The sequence below is a fragment of the Triticum urartu genome, chromosome 3A (genome assembly GCF_056163025.1).
Source record: "Triticum urartu cultivar PI428250 chromosome 3A, HENAU_Tu73, whole genome shotgun sequence".
NCBI lineage: Eukaryota > Viridiplantae > Streptophyta > Magnoliopsida > Poales > Poaceae > Triticum > Triticum urartu.
This window is the reverse complement of record NC_141875.1, coordinates 689,998,960-690,019,615: the sequence shown is the minus strand read 5'-3', so window position 1 is coordinate 690,019,615 and position 20,656 is coordinate 689,998,960. Positions and strand designations below refer to the sequence as shown.

The 20,656-nt window shown below is 46.2% G+C and overlaps 1 protein-coding gene and 1 pseudogene across 1 annotated transcript; one reads left to right on the top strand and one right to left on the bottom strand.

Moving 5' to 3' along the window:
- The first annotated feature begins 594 nt into the window (after positions 1 to 594).
- LOC125547213 (methionine S-methyltransferase-like) lies at positions 595 to 18,975 on the top strand. The gene is made up of 5 exons (XM_087516038.1): positions 595 to 828; positions 931 to 1,065; positions 18,217 to 18,528; positions 18,675 to 18,854; positions 18,970 to 18,975. The coding sequence occupies exons 1-5, from the start codon at positions 793 to 795 to the stop codon at positions 18,973 to 18,975; spliced, it is 669 nt and encodes a 222-aa protein (XP_087372164.1). The 5' UTR covers positions 595 to 792.
- On the bottom strand, positions 14,291 to 17,257 carry LOC147981667 (uncharacterized; annotated as a pseudogene).
- Positions 18,976 to 20,656: the final 1,681 nt, after the last annotated feature.

Below are 20,656 nucleotides of genomic sequence, written 5' to 3'. Positions count from 1 at the left end.
TCAAGAAGCTCTGGCAAACAAAAATTATGCAGGTAGTCTTGCTGTGACGAACAAATATTAAATAATCAGATCGTCTTCGTACCAGTATTATGTCCTGATTTGGTCAACATTATTCACTTTGAGTCGAACAACAACATTCAGCTGGGCCTAAATATTGCTCGACATTTGCCGAAGCTGTGGTTATATGTTGCAATGCCATTTTTGTTTGCCATGTTGAACAACTAGTTGGATTCTTTGCAGGCTGCCGACACTGATATTTCATCTTTAGTTGAAATTGAGGAGAATAGCCCACATCGATTTGAGTTCTTCATGGATCTAGTTGGGGATCAGCCTGTCTGTGCACGTACAGCCTGGGCATAAATGAAATCTGGTGGCCACAGTTCACATTCTTTATCTGTGTACAGCTGTCAACTTTGCAATCCCAACCAGGTTTCTTTCTGTTCTTTATATTATACTCCCTCCGTCCCATAATGTAAGACGTTTTTTGACTCTAGTGTAGTGTCAAAAAACGTCTTACATCATGGGACGGAAAGAGTATATAAAAGAAATAACACAGAGATGTAATAGTAGTAACTAAAAGAAAACTTTCAGGTGAAGAAAATATTTGAGTTTCTTAAAGATGGATTTCATGAAGTCAGCAGTTCCCTTGATTTGTCCTTCGATGACGATTCTGTTGCTGATGAAAATATTCCCTTCCTAGCATACCTAGCTAGTTTTTTGAAAGATAATAAAACCAATCCTTGTGAGCCTCTAGCTGGATGTCTAAACTTCCGGAATCTTGTTGCTGGATTTATGAAGTGCTACCACCACATCTCACTGACATCTGATGTAAGAAGTAAGATATGGTATTTGTTGCCTGTTTACAATTATCTTCGCTTACTAGAAATTCATAAGATCTATCTGATACCCTTTTTCTGTTCTGGTCACTAGAATGTTGTTGTATTCCCTTCCCATGCTGTGGCAATAGAAAATGCTCTTCAATTGTTCTCACCGGCCCTTGCAATTGTTGATGAACATCTGACCAGACATTTGCCGAAGCAGTGGTTAAGATCTTTAGCGATTGAGGTACATTTCTCTCCGTCTATGAGCATTGATCTTCCCATTCAGACACATGATATGCAATCATCCATCTGTGCCTTTGCGTGTGTCATGCTACCACCTTTCCTTTGTGCAAGATCTGATCTCTAGTTCTGTACTAGCTGGATGAGTCCTCTAGTCTAGTTTATTTTCCTCTTTCTTCCCCTCCTGTTATACATCCACCTTCCGCTCTTTGTATATATGTTTCCCCGTGTACATATGCTTTCTTTTAAGGGTTAATTATCCTTTTGCCCTCAGTGGTGTCCATGTACTCAGTTTTGCCCTCAGATGCGAATTGTGCTCAGTTTTGCACCTAGTCCGTGCGCACCGACTCGTTTCGTGAACTCTGCCGTCTCCGTCAGGTCAACCTTTTGACTCGGCCCTTACAGGTGGGACCAGGCGGCAGAGACGGCCAATTTTATTCAGACCGTTGCACGCATGGCTTGTGGGACCCAGCAGAGAGCCGTTGAGCAGAGAGCCGTTGGCGGGTGTGCTATATAAGCGGGCGACAGCTGCAATGACCACGGCGACAGAGAGCACGGCAGTGACCACGGCGAGAGAGAGCACGGTGGCGGGAAGCTAGCTGTGGAGGGCGCGGCGGTGGGAAGCTAGCAGTGGAGGGCACGACGGCGTTGAGATCCCCTTCGGCTCCGAGCTCCATGTCTTCCTCAAGCTCCCACGCCACCTTGCGGATGCAGAGCCGGGTGCGTGTGGACATGCCTGTCTTCGTCTGTCCGCGGTGCCGGGCGGGCGTTGATCGGAGGGTTTCTCAGACACCGAGGAACCAGAATCGTCCGTTCTACGTGTGTAGCGAGAATGGGATAAGAATCGGGGCAATTGCACCATTTTCATGGTCGGGATCTTTGAGCAATGGGTTGATCTGTTTGGTGTTCATGCAGGTGACATGCTTCTTTCTTTGGGTCGATGCTCTGGGCAAGACTCTGATGAATGAACTGCAAGAAGAGCATGAAGAATGGTTGCGCATGCTGCCACGAACGGCAATGGCCGCACCACGAGCTCCGGAAGAAGAGATGGAGGGCGAAGCACGCACTGACAGAGAGCTAGCTGTTGAGCTTAGGATGTTGAAGAAGAAGGTTAGGAAGCTTGAAGATCAAGCACTACCAATACCCATTTACAAATACTTTTGGGCATTTGTAGGTATTGTAATCGCACTGGTTGTAATATTGAAAATGTATGGAAAGGCATGAATTATGGAGGAATTTATAATCTTTAAATTGTTTGAGAAATTCACCTAGTTTAAATATTGGTTAAAGTTGTTTAAATGTTGAAACAAAAAGAGAAGAAGTGACCAACATTTAAATATGTTGGAAAAAAGAGAAGAAATTAGGAATTTAGAAACTTTTGATCAATGAAATGCAGATCTCTGCTCTACCTTTCTGTCCAAAAAAAAAAGGTTGCTCTTGGGCCAAATTCAGAGCGTAGAGCCAAGTGCAGGCTAGACTAATGGGCCAACTGCATCCAATTAGGCCCATTCGGAGGTTCTCTTGCGTATTTTTCTGTTTTCTTTTCTGATTTAATTTAGGCAGTAAATCATAATGCTGAAACTTTTTGTGGAAGCTAATTGAATTATTCCGGACCCAAACAATTAAGGTTAGAAATTTTTTGGAGCTGTTAATTAATCCAATTCAAATACACCGTGATTTAAATCAAAGACCAAAATGTCATGGAAAATGTGCCTCAGCTCTGGTAGAGGTTTACGCCAGGTGCCAAAATAAATGAACATTTTTTAAGGGCATTACATTGAGAAAAACATAATTTGTCTAAAAAATGAAGGGTGGAAAATGCACAAAAAATTGGTGCGGCTGGGGACTCGAACCTAGGACCGCGTGGGTTTGTGGTGTTTAGGGCTGCGCTGGTAACCACTAGGACAGATGGTAAGATTTTAACATGGGTAGGGAAGGAAGGTATACATAGTGAGACTGTGAATTTTTTTTAAAAAAAATAGTGAGACCGTGAATGTTTGCACACGCGTGAGAGTGGTTTTCCATTGTTTTGCACTTAAATTTTGGAGGGTTGGAAGGTTGAAAATGTATGTTGCACTACCACATGATTTTGGTCAGAGTGGCACTTGGTTTAGGGTTAGAGTGGCACTTGGTTTAGGATTTAAAGGGAATAAATTTGCATGTTAGTTCATGACTTTTTGTTTGAATGAAACAGAGGGCTTCTCACCCCCTCCGATTTTCATTAATGAAAACCACAAGTTCTCGAACTTCATGACTTGTTTAGGGAAGAAATGATATGTTTGGGACATTTTTTAACACATATAATAAACCCTAATAACTTAGATAAGATGGAACACACCGTACCATTGCAATAACTTAGATAAGTTCACGGACAGTTCACAGACACATGACGAAACATGACACGACACGACACGACATAGAAAAGCAACAAAATAAAAAACGAAACATGACGAGCTTGACTCCGGGCTTGAACATCTTCATCTTGACCTTCTTCTTCCACCTTGGCCGCGCGCGCCCCTTCAACACCGTCTTCATCTTCACACCTCCTCCTCCTCGTCGTAGGGAAGGGAGTGCATCTGGCTCGGAACGGGGAAGATGCGCCCGTAGTTGGTGTAGATGTTGTAGACGGTGAAGAAGATGACCTCGCAGCCGCACCAAAAGACTTGGCCGAGGAGCTCGCGCGCGTCAAACGGGTTGGTGAAGGTGACCGTGAGCAGTAGGAGGATGCCGCTGCGGTCACAAACCTCGTTGAGGGTGAACATCCTCGGCGAGCCCCGTGGGAGGTGGGCATAGCCGGCTCTGAGGAAGGCGCGGGTGAGTTCGACGGAACCCCTCCACCTTGAAATATCCCACACACGGAGCTCCCTCTCCACGAGCACGCCCGATGGGTAGCGCAGCTCCGGCACAACAGGCGGACGGTTGAAGGTCGGCCCGTTGAACTGCATCTTCACTTGGTCTCGCCTTGGGGAGGGCTCGGTCGCTTGGGTGTTTGAAGTTGGAGAGGATCAGATCTGGCTTGTGGGTGGGAGAGGAAAAGAGGCACCCCATTTATAGGCCTGTGGGCGGGAGAGGAAGAAAGAAAGGATGAGAACGGTGCGTGTGTGAATCCGGACGCATGTGTGTATCCGTTACGTTTTGCACACTTAAATTTTTGCACGAAAACGATGCATGGGGCGCGTGCGTGCATCTGAATCACTGCATAGCTCTTTGACCGGGCGGTGCATGTGAATCGCTGCCCTGAACCACTGCACTGAACCACCTAGCTCGCCTCGCTAGCCTAGCTCGCCTAGCGCGCCTCGCTCGCCTCCCGCGCATGCAAACCCACGTCGCCGCCTCCCGCGCATGCAAACCCACGTCGCCGCCTCCATGCATGCAAGGCCTGGAAAGGCTGAGACGGGCTATTTACTGCGGTCTCAGGCCCAGACAACGAGATGGCCCAACGGTCCATCCAGCATGCCGGGTATTTGTTAAAAAAACAATCTCCCAGCTAATCAGATTGCATCTCGCGGATCGCCCCCCTCCTCCCCGCAGATTCCTTCTAGAAGGGTTAGATCAATGGCCCTTGATTGCCACTAGGGTTAGATGAACGGTCCTTGTTCAGCGCTAGGGTTAGCGGGGTTTGGGAGGGGTTTGGAGCAGTCAAAGCTATGTTTGACCAGATTTCAAATGAGCATAATAAATTAAATAAAAATCAGAAAAATAAAAAACCTGCGCACATAGTCTTCTTATGTCATATACTAACGATTTAAGTTGATAAACAAGCTTTACATACATTTAAATGATAAGTGTTGGGGAACGTTGCAGAAAAGAAAAATTTTCCTACTCGTTTCACCAAGATCATCTAGGAGTTCAACTAGCAACGAGCTATCGGATGCATCTACATACCTTTGTAGATCGCGCGCGGAAGCGTTCAAAAGAACGGTGATGATGTAGTCGTACTCGACGTGATCCAAATCACCGATGACCAGCGCCGAACGGACGGCACCTCCGCGTTCAACACACGTACGGGACGGGAGACGTCTCCTCCTTCTTGATCCAGCAAGGGGGAAGGAGAGGTTGATGAAGATCCAGCAGCACGACGGCGTGGTGTTGGATGCAGGGCGTCACAGTAGCAGGGCTTCGCCTATACTACAAAAAGGAGACGTAACGGGGAGAGAGGGAGGCGCCAGGGGCTGGTCTGAAATCCCTCCTCTCCCCCCCACTATATATAGGGGTGCCATGGGGGGGCGCCGGCCCTAGTAGATGAGATCTACTAGAGGGGGGCGGCGGCCAAGGGGAGGTTACCCTCCCCCCCAAGGCACCTAGGGGTGCCTTCCACCACATGGACTCTTCCATGGTGGAACCCTAGGCGCATGGGCCTATAGGGGCTGGCGCCCCAGCCCACTATGGGCTGGGTTCCCTCCTATTTCAGCCCATGGGGCCCTCCGGGATAGGTGGCCCCACCCGGTGGACCCCCGGGACCCTTCCGGTGGTCCCGGTACAATACCGATAACCCCGAAACTTGTCCCGATGCCCGAAACAGCACTTTCTATATATAATTCTTCACCTCCGGACCATTCCGGAACTCCTCGTGACGTCCGGGATCTCATCCGGGACTCCGAACAACATTCGGGTTTCTGCATATACATATCTTCACAACCCTAGCGTCACCGAACCTTAAGTGTGTAGACCCTACGGGTTCGGGAGACAAGCAGACATGACCGAGACGACTCTCCAGTCAATAACCAACAGCGGGATCTGGATACCCATGTTGGCTCCCACATGCTCCACGATGATCTCATCGGATGAACCACGATGTCGAGGATTCAATCAACCCCGTATGCAATTCCCTTTGTCAATCGATATGTTACTTGCCCGAGATTCGATCGTCGGTATCCCAATACCTCGTTCAATCTCGTTACCGGCAAGTCACTTTACTCGTACCGTAATGCATGATCCCGTGACCAGACACTTGGTCCCTTTGAGCTCAATATGATGATGCATTACCGAGTGGGCCCAGTGATACCTCTCCGTCATACGGAGTGACAAATCCCAGTCTTGATCCATGTCAACCCAACAGACACTTTCGGAGATACCCGTAGTCTACCTTTATAGTCACCCAGTTACGTTGTGACGTTTGGCACACCCAAAGCACTCCTACGGTATCCGGGAGTTACACGATCTCATGGTCTAAGGAAAAGATACTTGACATTGGAAAACTCTAGCAAACGAACTATACGATCTTGTGCTATGTTTAGGATTGGGTCTTGTCCATCACATCATTCTCCTAATGATGTGATCTCGTTATCAATGACATCCAATGTCCATAGTCAGGAAACCATGAATATCTGTTGATCAACGAGCTAGTCAACTAGAGGCTCACTAGGGACATGTTGGTGTCTGTTATTCACACATGTATTACGGTTTCTGGATAACACAATTATAGCATGAATAAAGACAATTATCATGAACAAGGAAATATAATAATAATGCTTTTATTATTGCCTCTAGGGCATATTTCCAACAGTCTCCCACTTGCACTAGAGTCAATAATCTAGTTACATTGTGATGAATCGAACACCCATGGAATTCTGGTGTTGATCATGTTTTGCCCTAGGGAGAGGTTTAGTCAACGGATCTGCTACATTCAGGTCCGTATGAACTTTACAAATCTCTATGTCTCCATCTTGAACATTTTCCCGAATGGAGTTGAAGCGACGCTTGATGTGCCTTGTCTTCTTGTGAAACCTGGGCTCCTTGGCAAGAGCAATAGCTCCAGTGTTGTCACAGAAGAGCTTGATCGGCCCCGACGCATTGGTTATGACTCCTAGGTCGGTGATGAACTCCTTCACCCATATTGCTTCATGTGCTGCCTCCGAGGCTGCCATGTACTCCGCTTCACATGTAGATCCCGCCACGACGCTTTGCTTGCAACTGCACCAGCTTACTGCCCCACCATTCAAAATATACACGTATCCGGTTTGTGACTTAGAGTCATCCAGATCTGTGTCGAAGCTAGCGTCGACGTAACCCTTTACGACGAGCTCTTCGTCACCTCCATAAACGAGAAACATTTCCTTAGTCCTTTTCAGGTACTTCAGGATATTCTTGACCGCTGTCCAGTGTTCCTTGCCGGGATTACTTTGGTACCTTCCTACCAAACTTACGGCAAGGTTTACATCAGGTCTGGTACACAGCATGGCATACATAATAGAACCTATGGCTGATGCATAGGGGATGACACTCATCTCTTCTATATCTTCTGCCGTGGTCGGACATTGAGCTGAACTCAATTTCACACCTTGTAATACAGGTAAGAACCCCTTCTTAGAATGATCCATATTGAACTTCTTCAATATCTTATCAAGGTATGTGCTTTGTGAAAGACCTATGAGGCGTCTCGATCTATCTCTATAGATTTTGATGCCTAATATATAAGCAGCTTCTCCAAGGTCTTTCATTGAAAAACTCTTATTCAAGTAGGCCTTGATGCTGTCCAAGAGTTCTATATCATTTCCCATCAAAAGTATGTCATCTACATATAATATGAGAAATGCTACAGAGCTCCCACTCACTTTCTTGTAAACGCAGGCTTCTCCATAAGTCTGCGTAAACCCAAACGCTTTGATCATCTCATCAAAGCGAATGTTCCAACTCCGAGATGCTTGCACCAGCCCATAAATCGAGCGTTGGAGCTTGCACACTTTGTCAGCATTCTTAGGATCGACAAAACCTTCCGGCTGCATCATATACAATTCTTCCTTAAGGAAACCATTAAGGAATGCCGTTTTGACGTCCATTTGCCATATTTCATAATCATAGAATGCGGCAATCGCTAACATGATTCGGACGGACTTCAGCTTCGCTACCGGTGAGAATGTCTCATCGTAGTCAACCCCTTGAACTTGTCGATAACCTTTAGCGACAAGCCGAGCTTTATAGATGGCCACATTACCATCCGCGTCTGTCTTCTTCTTAAAGATCCATTTATTTTCTATGGCTCGCCGTTCAACGGGCAAGTCAGTCAAAGTCCATACTTCATTTTCATACATGGATCCTATCTCGGATTTCATGGCTTCTAGCCATTTGTCGGAATCCGGGCTCGCCATTGCTTCTTCATAGTTCGAAGGTTCACCGTTGTCTAACAACATGATTTCCAAGACAGGGTTGCCGTACCACTCTGGTGCGGAACGTGTCCTAGTGGACCTTCGAATTTCAGTAGGAGCTTGATCAGAAGTATCTTGATCATTATCATTAACTTCCTCTCTAGTAGGTGCTGGCACCTCAAGAACATTTTCTTGAGTTGCGCCATTTTCCGGTTCAAGAGGTAATACTTCATCAAGCTCTACTTTCCTCCCACTTACTTCTTTCGAGAGAAACTCTTTCTCTAGAAAGGACCCATTCTTGGCAGCAAAGATCTTGCCTTCGGATCTGAGGTAGAAGGTGTACCCAACAGTTTCTTTTGGGTATCCTATGAACACGCATTTTTCCGATTTGGGTTCGAGCTTTTCAGGTTGAAGTTTCTTGACATAAGCATCGCATCCCCAAACTTTCAGAAACGACAACTTAGGTTTCTTACCAAACCATAATTCAAACGGTGTCGTCTCAATGGATTTCGACGGAGCCCTATTTAAAGTGAATGCGGCAGTCTCTAAAGCATAGCCCCAAAAAGATAGCGGTAAATCAGTAAGAGACATCATAGACCGCACCATATCCAATAGAGTGCGATTACGACGTTCGGACACACCGTTACGCTGAGGTGTTCCAGGCGGCGTGAGTTGTGAAACTATTCCACTTTTTCTTAAGTGTGTGCCAAATTCGTGACTCAAGTATTCTCCTCCACGATCTGATCGTAGAAACTTGATTTTTCTGTCACGTTGATTCTCAACCTCACTCTGAAATTCCTTGAACTTTTCAAAGGTTTCAGACTTGTGTTTCATTAAGTAGACATACCCATATCTACTTAAGTCATCAGTGAGGGTGAGAACATAACGATAGCCACCGCGAGCCTCAACACTCATTGGACCGCACACATCAGTATGTATGATTTCCAATAAGTTGGTTGCTCGCTCCATTGTTCCTGAGAACGGAGTCTTGGTCATTTTACCCATAAGGCATGGTTCGCATGTGTCAAATGATTCATAATCAAGAGACTCCAAAAGTCCATCTGCATGGAGCTTCTTCATGCGTTTGACACCTATGTGACCAAGGCGGCAGTGCCACAAGTATGTGGTACTATCATTATCAACTTTACATCTTTTGGTACTCACACTATGAATATGTGTAGCAATACGCTCGAGATTCATTAAGAATAAACCATTTACCATAGGAGCATGACCATAAAACATATCTCTCATATAAATGGAACAACCATTATTCTCAGATTTAAATGAGTAGCCATCTCGAATTAAACGAGATCCCGATACAATGTTCATGCTCAAAGCTGGCACTAAATAACAATTATTGAGGTTTAAAACTAATCCCGTAGGTAAATGTAGAGGCAGCGTGCCGACGGCGATCACATCGACCTTGGAACCATTCCCGACGCGCATCGTCACCTCGTCCTTCGCCAGTCTCCGTTTATTCCGTAGCTCCTGCTGTGAGTTACAAATATGAGCAACGGCACCGGTATCAAATACCCAGGAGTCACTACGAGTACTGGTTAGGTACACATCAATTACATGTATATCACATATACCTTTTGTTTTGCCGGCCTTCTTGTCCGCTAAGTATTTAGGGAAGTTCCGCTTCCAGTGACCCTTCCCTTTGCAATAAAAGCACTCAGTCTCGGGCTTGGGTCCATTCTTTGGCTTCTTCCCGGCAGCTTGCTTGCCGGGCGCGGCAACTTCCTTGCCGTCCTTCTTGAAGTTCTTTTTACCCTTGCCTTTCTTGAACTTAGTGGTTTTATTGACCATCAACACTTGATGTTCCTTCTTGACTTCTACCTCCGCTGATTTCAGCATTGAGAACAACTCAGGAATGGTCTTTTGCATCCCCTGCATGTTGAAGTTCATCACGAAGCTCTTGTAGCTTGGTGGAAGCGACTGGAGGATTCTGTCAATGACCGCATCATCCGGGAGATTAACTCCCAGCTGAGACAAGCGGTTATGTAACCCAGACATAGTGAGTATGTGCTCACAGACAGAACTATTTTCCTCCATCTTACAGCTGAAGAACTTATCGGAGAATTCATATCTCTCGATCCGGGCATGAGCTTGAAAAACCATTTTCAGCTCTTCGAGCATCTCGTATGCTCCATGTCTCTCAAAACGTTTTTGGAGCCCCGGCTCTAAGCTGTAAAGCATGCCGCACTGAACTAGGGAGTAGTCATCAGCACGTGTCTACCAAGCGTTCATAACGTCTTGGTTCTGTGGGACGGGTGGATCACCTAGCGGTGCTTGTAGGACATAATCTTTCTTGGCAGCTATGAGGATGATCCTTAGGTTCCGGACCCAGTCCGTATAGTTACTGCCATCGTCTTTCAGCTTGGTTTTCTCTAGGAACGCGTTGAAGTTGAGGACTACGTTGGCCATTTGATCTACAAGACATATTGCAAAGATTTTAGACTAAGTTCATGATAATTAAGTTCATCTAATCAAATTATTAATGAACTCCCACTTAGATTAGACATCCCTCTAGTCATCTAAGTATTACATGATCCGAGTTAACTAGGCCGTGTCCGATCATCACGTGAGACGGACTAGTCAACGTCGGTGAACATCTTCATGTTGATCGTATCTTCTATACGACTCATGCTCGACCTTTCGGTCTTCTGTGTTCCGAGGCCATGTCTATACACATGCTAGGCTCGTCAAGTTAACCCTAAGTGTTTTGCATGTGTAAAACTGTCTTACACCCGTTGTATGTGAACGTAAGGATCCATCACACCCGATCATCACGGCGTGCTTAGAAACGACGAACTGTAGCAACGGTGCACAGTTAGGGGAGAACACTTCTTGAAATTGTTATGAGGGATCATCTTATTTACTACCGTCGTTCTAAGTAAACAAGATGCATAACATGATAAACATCACATGTAATCAAATAATAAACGTGACATGATATGGCCAATATCACACAGCTCCTTTGATCTCCATCTTGGGGCTCCATGATCATCTTGTCACCGGCTTGACACCATGATCTCCATCATCATGATCTCCATCATCGTGTCTCCATGAAGTTTCTCGCCAACTATTACTTCTACTACTATGGCTAACGCGTTTAGCAATAAAGTAAAGTAATTTACATGGCGTTTCTCAATGACACGCAGGTCATATAAAAGAATAAAGACAACTCCTATGGCTCCTGCCGGTTGTCATACTCATCGACATGCAAGTCGTGATTCCTATTACAATAGCATGAACATCTCATACATCACATATAGATCATTCATCATTCATCACAACTTTGGCCATATCATATCACAAACCACTTGCTGCAAAAACAAGTTAGACGTCCTCTAATTGTTGTTGCAAGTTTTACGTGGCTGATTTAGGGTTCTAGCAAGAACGTCTTCTTACCTACGTTAAAGCCACAACGTGATTTGTCAACTTCTATTTACCCTTCATAAGGACCCTGTTCATCGAATCCGCTCCAACTAAAGTAGGAGAGACAGACACCCGCCAGCCACCTTATGCAACTAGTGCATGTTAGTCGGTGGAACCGGTCTCACGTAAGCGTACGTGTAAGGTTGGTCCGGGCCGCTTCATCCCACAATACCGCTGAAGCAAGAAAAGACTAGTAACGGCAAGAAAGTTGACAAATCCACGCCCACAACTAATTGTGTTCTACTCGCGCAAGAAGAACTACGCATAGACCTAGCTCATGATGCCACTGTTGGGGAACGTTGCAGAAAAGAAAAATTTTCCTACTCGTTTCACCAAGATCATCTAGGAGTTCAACTAGCAACGAGCTATCGGATGCATCTACATACCTTTGTAGATCGCGCGCGGAAGCGTTCAAAAGAACGGTGATGATGTAGTCGTACTCGACGTGATCCAAATCACCGATGACCAGCGCCGAACGGACGGCACCTCCGCGTTCAACACACGTACGGGACGGGAGACGTCTCCTCCTTCTTGATCCAGCAAGGGGGAAGGAGAGGTTGATGAAGATCCAGCAGCACGACGGCGTGGTGTTGGATGCAGGGCGTCACAGTAGCAGGGCTTCGCCTATACTACGAAAAGGAGACGTAACGGGGAGAGAGGGAGGCGCCAGGGGCTGGTCTGAAATCCCTCCTCTCCCCCCACTATATATAGGGGTGCCATGGGGGGGCGCCGGCCCTAGTAGATGAGATCTACTAGAGGGGGGCGGCGGCCAAGGGGAGGTTACCCTCCCCCCCAAGGCACCTAGGGGTGCCTTCCACCACATGGACTCTTCCATGGTGGAACCCTAGGCGCATGGGCCTATAGGGGCTGGCGCCCCAGCCCACTATGGGCTGGGTTCCCTCCTATTTCAGCCCATGGGGCCCTCCGGGATAGGTGGCCCCACCCGGTGGACCCCCGGGACCCTTCCGGTGGTCCCGGTACAATACCGATAACACCGAAACTTGTCCCGATGCCCGAAACAGCACTTTCTATATATAATTCTTCACCTCCGGACCATTCCGGAACTCCTCGTGACGTCCGGGATCTCATCCGGGACTCCGAACAACATTCGGGTTTCTGCATATACATATCTTCACAACCCTAGCGTCACCGAACCTTAAGTGTGTAGACCCTACGGGTTCGGGAGACAAGCAGACATGACCGAGACGACTCTCCAATCAATAACCAACAGCGGGATCTGGATACCCATGTTGGCTCCCACATGCTCCACGATGATCTCATCGGATGAACCACGATGTCGAGGATTCAATCAACCCCGTATGCAATTCCCTTTGTCAATCGATATGTTACTTGCCCGAGATTCGATCGTCGGTATCCCAATACCTCGTTCAATCTCGTTACCGGCAAGTCACTTTACTCGTACCGTAATGCATGATCCCGTGACCAGACACTTGGTCCCTTTGAGCTCAATATGATGATGCATTACCGAGTGGGCCCAGTGATACCTCTCCGTCATACGGAGTGACAAATCCCAGTCTTGATCCATGTCAACCCAACAGACACTTTCGGAGATACCCGTAGTCTACCTTTATAGTCACCCAGTTACGTTGTGACGTTTGGCACACCCAAAGCACTCCTACGGTATCCGGGAGTTACACGATCTCATGGTCTAAGGAAAAGATACTTGACATTGGAAAACTCTAGCAAACGAACTATATGATCTTGTGCTATGTTTAGGATTGGGTCTTGTCCATCACATCATTCTCCTAATGATGTGATCTCGTTATCAATGACATCCAATGTCCATAGTCAGGAAACCATGACTATCTGTTGATCAACGAGCTAGTCAACTAGAGGCTCACTAGGGACATGTTGGTGTCTGTTATTCACATATGTATTACGGTTTCCGGATAACACAATTATAGCATGAATAAAGACAATTATCATGAACAAGGAAATATAATAATAATGCTTTTATTATTGCCTCTAGGGCATATTTCCAACAATAAGTTCATGTGTATTGTATGATATCTCGAGTATCTCAAACTCTCTTGTATGAAGTGAAGAGAAGTGTTTTGGGGAAATGAACATGAAAATTTCAAAAAACTAATCACAACTTCATTTTGGAGTGACTAAGAAGGATCCAAGCTTAGTTTTTCATTTTGATGTTTTACACTTGTTTAAATCTTGGTCAAAGTTAAGTTTGGCCAGAATTCAAATGAGCAAAACAAATTAAAAAAATCAAAAAATGGAAAAACCAGCGCACATTGTCTGTACATATAGAATATATGTGTAGGAAAGTTATTTGGCTGATTTAGACAAGGTCGAAAAAAACTTTGCTTAGAAATGAGGCCGTTTACCCTACCTTTGGACCCCTCTTTTTAACACATTTTTCATGAAAATTTCAAAAAGCTCACCACAACTTCATTTTGGATTGACTAAGAAGTATCCGGGCTTAGTTTTTCATTTTGATATTTTAGACTTGTTTAAATCTTGGTCAAAGTTAGGTTTGACTAGAATTTAAATGAGCAAAACAAAATTCAAAAAAATCAAAAAAAGGAAAAACCATGTGCTCATTCAAACATCATCCAACAGATATTTAAACATCATGTCAAACATACTTCTAACATAGGTCCAACATCATCCAATAGAAATACAACATGTCAAGTGATAAATGTTTCATAATACAACATCATCCCTTATTCATAATGTTTCATAATTATTCATAGATAGCGTTGGGGCTTCTGTCTGTTCCTTGAGCTTCTTGCCATCACTTTGCTCCTCGTGCACCTTGTGCTCATTGTTTTTTCTCTTCTTCTCTTGGTTGTCGGTACCTTGCGCGTCTTCTTCAAACCTACCATAGAGCTGTGCAAAACATAAACGGTAATGAGATCATGTCAAGTGATAGATGTACAGTAGTATTTGACCCTTGCAAGATTTACATACCTAGCAGAACTCATAACAACAGAAGGTTGGTCACCATTTGGAGCCTCACTTGGATCATCATTTGGAGCCTCACTTGGATCACCATCACCACCATTTAGAGCCTCACTTGGATCACCATTTGGAGCCTCACTTGAATCATTATTTGGAGGATATTTTGGATCATCGTCAAAATCATGCGGCTGTTGACCATCATCATTTGGAACCTCGTCAAAATCCTCATCTGATGCAACCGACTGTTGACCATCATTTTCATCATCTGTTGAGGCAACCGGCTGCTGACCAACATTTTCATCGAAGCCTTCATCGAAACTCTCTCCGAACGCTGGATCTACTGTGCACAATACTTACCAAAATGACCAGACCCACCACACCTTGTGTACTTACGCTTCCTCGCTCCAAGTCCAGCTCCTTCGCTGCGAGGTCTGATTCGACTCTTCCTTGGTCTACCTGGTGCTTTCTTCAGAATTGGAGCGCAAAGCTTGAATCCAGGGTCCACCATGTCCCATTGTTGTTTTCCCTCCATAGCAGGCAAGGCATAAGCATATGTGGCTTTGAACCTTGCAACAAAGTAGTAATCATGCACATACTGCTGTATGTTCCCTGCTGGACCTAGGAGAGAAGTGATGAAAAACAAGGCATCAATGCATGGCAACCCGGTTATCTGCCATTGCCTACAACTGCAAGTTCTAGCTTCTAAATCCACTGGATATCTCCATTCCCTCTTCTCTTTATCCAAATATGATATCTCTGCTGTGTTACCCGAGCAAAGAGTCATGTTCATTTTCAAGCCTGTTGTCTTCTGCTTCAGTTCATTCATCACGGCAGGGATGATAATGTGGCCCATGAATTTTGCCTCGGCTGTTCCTGCACGATAATGAAATTTCTGCATGTATTCTATCCTTATCCTGTCAAGCAAATCCACCACATAATGACCCTTTAGTTTCCGGATCGTTGGGTTGAAAGACTCTGCTAGATTATTGTGCACATAGTCAACTTTGCTCACTTCACTGAATTGGCTTCTGGCCCATAACTTGGAGTGGTGTGTTTCCAAGTATTCTTTCACTTTGGGATTCATGTATAACTGCCTCAAGTGGTAGTTGTGCTTCTTCACACTGCATATCAAAGATGCTGGCCATAAATTGCCGGTATATACCTTTCCTTTGAATTTCTTCATGAAATTTGCAGCAAGGTGACGCATGCATTCCCTATGCTCTACTCCAGGGAACACATTGTCCACGGCCACTTCTAAACCTTTGCAGGCATCTGTATGAATGACCAACCCATTGGGATGTGCAATAGCCTGGCGGAGATTATGCAAAAACCAAGTCCAGCTCTCCTCAGACTCTGTCTCCAGTACACCATAGGCAACTGGAAATACAAAACTATGTGCATCAACTGCACAAGCTGCTACTAACTGTCCTTTAAACCTCCCTGTGAGAAAAGTGGCATCAATAGCCAAATAAGGCCTGCAGCCTGTCAAAAAACCCCGGCAACAAGCCTCAAAGCAGACAAAAACCCTCCTAAAGCATTCCTTGGTATTTGTCACTCCCCTGAATGTGTACTCCACGGTGTGGTGATCAATATGTACAATACTACCTGGGCTTGTCCTCTCCACTTCACCTTTGAATGAATACAACAATTGAAAACTTTCCTGCCAGTTACCATAAATAGAATCCATAGCATGTTGTTTACCATTGAACAATCTCATATAGGGTAAATCTATCTTGAACTTATCTTTGATGTTCTTCTGTAATTTCTTTGGACCCACTTGTTGGTTTTCTTTCACCCACTTCTTTACTTCTTCTGCCACCCATCTTGACTTGGCTCTACTGATTGTATCCTTCCTAAGGGTTGATTCCTGGCATGTGTGATTAAAAGGGTTCACTTTGACCTAAACATTAGTGCTATTCCGCATTTTAGATGCAAGCAGCCTCCATGGACAACCTTCAGTCGGATAGTGCACTCTGTAACGTACTTGATCACTCTTGTCAACTTTGAAAGTATGTTCTACCTTGATGCAGTATGTCACAAGTGCATTTCTACACTCATTCATGGATGCAAAAATTGTACCTTCTTCCATATGAGGGTTCAAAGGGTCCCATTCAACAGCTGCAAGGTCTTCGTCCTCACCCATCGCGTCATCATCCACAGGGACTGCATTGTGAGCCTCATCTTGATTTTCAGTCCGAGGTGCCCGTCGTAAATTCCGAATAACATCAGAATATAGCTTCTCTTCATCAACCCCAGAATTGTAGCCATCAGGCTCCATTTCAAGGGGGACCCTACTGCTATTGCCCACACTTGTCGAGCCACCACGTCGTCGTGCACCAACTGAACTGTTCTGACTAGAGATGCCATTACGACGACTTGGTTCTCCCCGAGGTGTTGCACCCGCCATCCTAGGTCCAAATGCCTGCTCAAGCACATCAACTTGCAGCCTCACATGAAAATTATCTTTCTCTTTATGCCTAACAAACATGGTAGCTAGCTCTTCATCATTACTAACTGTCACCCAATTCTTTTTCCCATCATAGTATTTGTATACCACTTCATCAAGCAAACCCCAAGGATATTGGCTACAAATTACCTCCCCAAATTGTCTGAAACTCCAATTACTAGCCATTGGCAACCGATAATCAAAACCTCCTTGGTATTTCTTCTTATCCTTTGCATCGAACATGTACCGGTCCCTTCTAATGTGCACCATGAAAGCAAACCGCAACTCCATCCTAACCGGCAAAAAACAGAGACGCAATCAGCACACTAATTGGGCAAACCTACTCGAATCGAGTGTTCAAATGCACAACTAAGCTCAATCTAAACAAGAGGCGAGACTTACCCCTCGGGAACCCAGTCGTGGACGCGGCGGATCTCCGGCCCGATGCCTGCCTCGCCAAATACTCCGGGGTCGCCGCTGCTCACCATTTCTCCCTAGGGTTCTTCCTCCTAGTTTAAATAGCTCCAGCAGCCCCCCACCTTTGAGCGCTCCGGCCGGGCGCACGGAAGGAGGCCGCGCCGCGGATCGAGCAGGTGGCGGGCGCCCCACCTGTGGCATCGCAGGAAGGTGGTGGGCGTCACAGGTAGCTGTGGAGCATAGGCGCAGGGAGGTAGCGGCGGAGCAGGCCGTGCAGCTGGTGGTGGGGCAGGTGCTGGCCGCGGCGCAGGTGGCGGCGGCGGCGGCGCAGGACAGCCGACCGGGCGGATGGGTGTGAGCTAGAATGATTTGGGGATTTAGTTGCACGGGCCTACATGTCAGCTCCGGACCCACGTCCACGCGGTCCCACGTGTAAGCTCCGGACCCACAACCACTAACGCCGGCGGACGGAATGGACTCAAATATGGCCGTTTGGCCTCGTCATAGCTGCTGTGCTCGGACTAGGGGCAAAACTGAGGACAATTCGCATCTAAGGGCAAAACTGAGCACATGGACACCACTGAGGGCAAAAGGATAATTGACCCTTCTTTTAATAGAATGTACTGTCGGGTCTCCCCTACAGTTTTCCGGTAAAAACAAGGTCTCTAGTACTTCATAGTGTCACATCCTTTCATTTTCTTTTTAATCTTTCTCGGAGGGACAGTAGAAATGGCATGTTCGTTCTATGATAAAAGAGTGGGTGGTGATAAGACACTCATTCTATATAACACAATAATGTAGATGCTACTGCTACTTCTTGAAATTTCAGGAAAGAGCAGACGGTAAAGACACTATCGGTGTAATTGAGGCACCACGCCAATCAGATTTGCTGATCGAGTTGATCAGGAAATTGAAGCCTCAGGTTGTTGTTGCTGGCATGGTTCAATTTGAGGCTATCACCAGTGCTGCTGTTGTGAATTTACTAAGCGCAACGAAAGATGTTGGTTCTCGGTTACTCCTAGATATATCAGAGCATCTGGAGTTGTCTAGTCTGCCAAGATCTAATGGTGTATTGAAATATCTTGCTGGAAACTCCCTACCTTCCCATACAGCTATACTGTGCAGTTTAGTAAAGAATCAGGTAACCGTAACTTAACCACATCATTTGATTTCCATTGAATGGAACTGTATTTGAACTTCTGCGCATACTTACATATATGCTTTAAATCAATTTCCAGATGTTTTCATTTGCATTTGCTTTATCTTATTTTCGATTAAAACTTTCAGGTATATCCTGATCTGGAAGTTGCTTTTGTCATTTCTGAAGATGGAGCTGTCTGCAAGGCACTATCACAAACTATTGAACTATTGGAAGGGCGTACCTCTGTAATCAGCCAGAACTATTATGGCTGTCTTGTCCATGAGCTGCTGGCTTTTCAAATTGGTGAGAGGCATCGACAACAAAAGGTAAACAGGATTAGCCATCTCTTAGTTTGATAACACCTAGTCAGGAGGACCAGCTAAATGTATTAATGGGAATGCTTGGTTTATAATTTCCATCTTTATTTCTTATTTGGCGTAGAATTAATGTGGAATGACCTACGGGATATCCCACTTCAGAAAATGGGGACCTATGGAATATTGTGTGACCTGTGTTTTCTTTTCTTTTATCTTTTTCAGAGACGACCTGCAGAAGTGATACCTGACAAGATGGTAGGATTTTCAAATTCAGCTATCTCTATCCTAAAAGAAGCTGACTTTTTTGTTCCTGATTCCAAGGAATCTGGCGTCATTCATATGGATTTAGATCGTAGCTTCTTGCCAGTGCCTTCTGCAATGAAAGCCTCCATTTTTGAAAGTTTTGTTAGGCAGAACGTCACTGATTCTGAAACTGTTGTCCGTTCCAGCATCGAACAGCTAGTGAAAGATAGCTATGGTTTCCCAACAAACTATCGTTCTGAAATTATATATGGCCACACCTCCCTCACTACCAGAAAAACTGGGGTTGCCGACGGCCAAATCTATGCCGACGGCCCCCGTCGGCATCTATGGACCTATGCCGACGGCCAAGGATAGGCCGTAGGCGTAGAATAGCCGTCGGCATACATCCATCTATGCCGACGGGGCCGTCGGCATTGACGACGCCGTCGGGACCGCCCGAGCTACGCCTACGGGGCCCGTCGGCATAGGATAGGCCGTCAGCATAGCCCGGGCCCACCTGCCCAGTCAGCGCTGACCATTTGACGGTGTTGATCCTACGCCGACGGGCGGTAACGGCGACCGTCGGCATATCTGTGGCAGAGGTATGCCTACGGCACAGCCGTCGGCATAGGCCCCTCTGCCATGTCAACGATCTGTGTGCCACGCCACGTCATCGATCCGTGTGTGCACAGAGATGCCGACGGCCCCTGGTCCACGAGCAGCGGCTGGTCGCCACGTGGCACACCTATGCCGACGGTCGAGCCGTCGGCATAGTTTTTGACTAAGCCGACGGCTAGGCCGTCGGCATAGGGATGCCACGTGGCGACCAGTCGTTGGGCAGACTTGACGGCGGCCGCCGTTAGGCGTGATAGTTGCCGACGGCCGGGGCCGTCGGCATAGATGTACGGCCCCCGTCGGCGTATCATATACGCCGACAGCTTTTCTATGCCGACGGCCTCCCTGGCTGTGCCGACGCATATGTTGCCGACGGCCCTATGCCGACGGGGGCTGTCGGCATAGGTCTATCCTGATGGGACTCAGGCCTATGCCGACGGCCCTGGCCGTCGGCATAGGGGGCGATTCCGGTAGTGCCTTGCACTCTTCCGCAAACTTGTTCTTTGTTGCATGCAAGAAGGAGGTACTTTCCTATACCCCTTGGGCACCAATGGTCACTATGTCTCGGCAGCAAAGTTTATGAATGCACGTACGCTCACTATTCCAACAAACGTGGAATCAGGCTTCAAAATTGAACCATTGGCTCTGGCTGATGCAATTCGCAGTGTGAACGCATCTCGGTCATGGGTTTATATATCTGGTCCCACAACAAATCCTTCTGTCTTCGTGTACAGTAACAATGAGATAGAAAGTTTGCTTTCTCTTTGTGCTAGTTCTGGAGCTAGAGTAGTGATAGATACCTCTTTCTCTGGTCTGGAGTTCCAAACTGATGGTCGGAGTCGGTGGGAGTTGGATTGGTTTCTTTGTGATTTAGATCCCAAACTCACCGTTTTTCTACTTGGAGAGCTGTCCCTTGAGCTAGCTACGGCTGGTCTTGACTTTGGATATCTAAT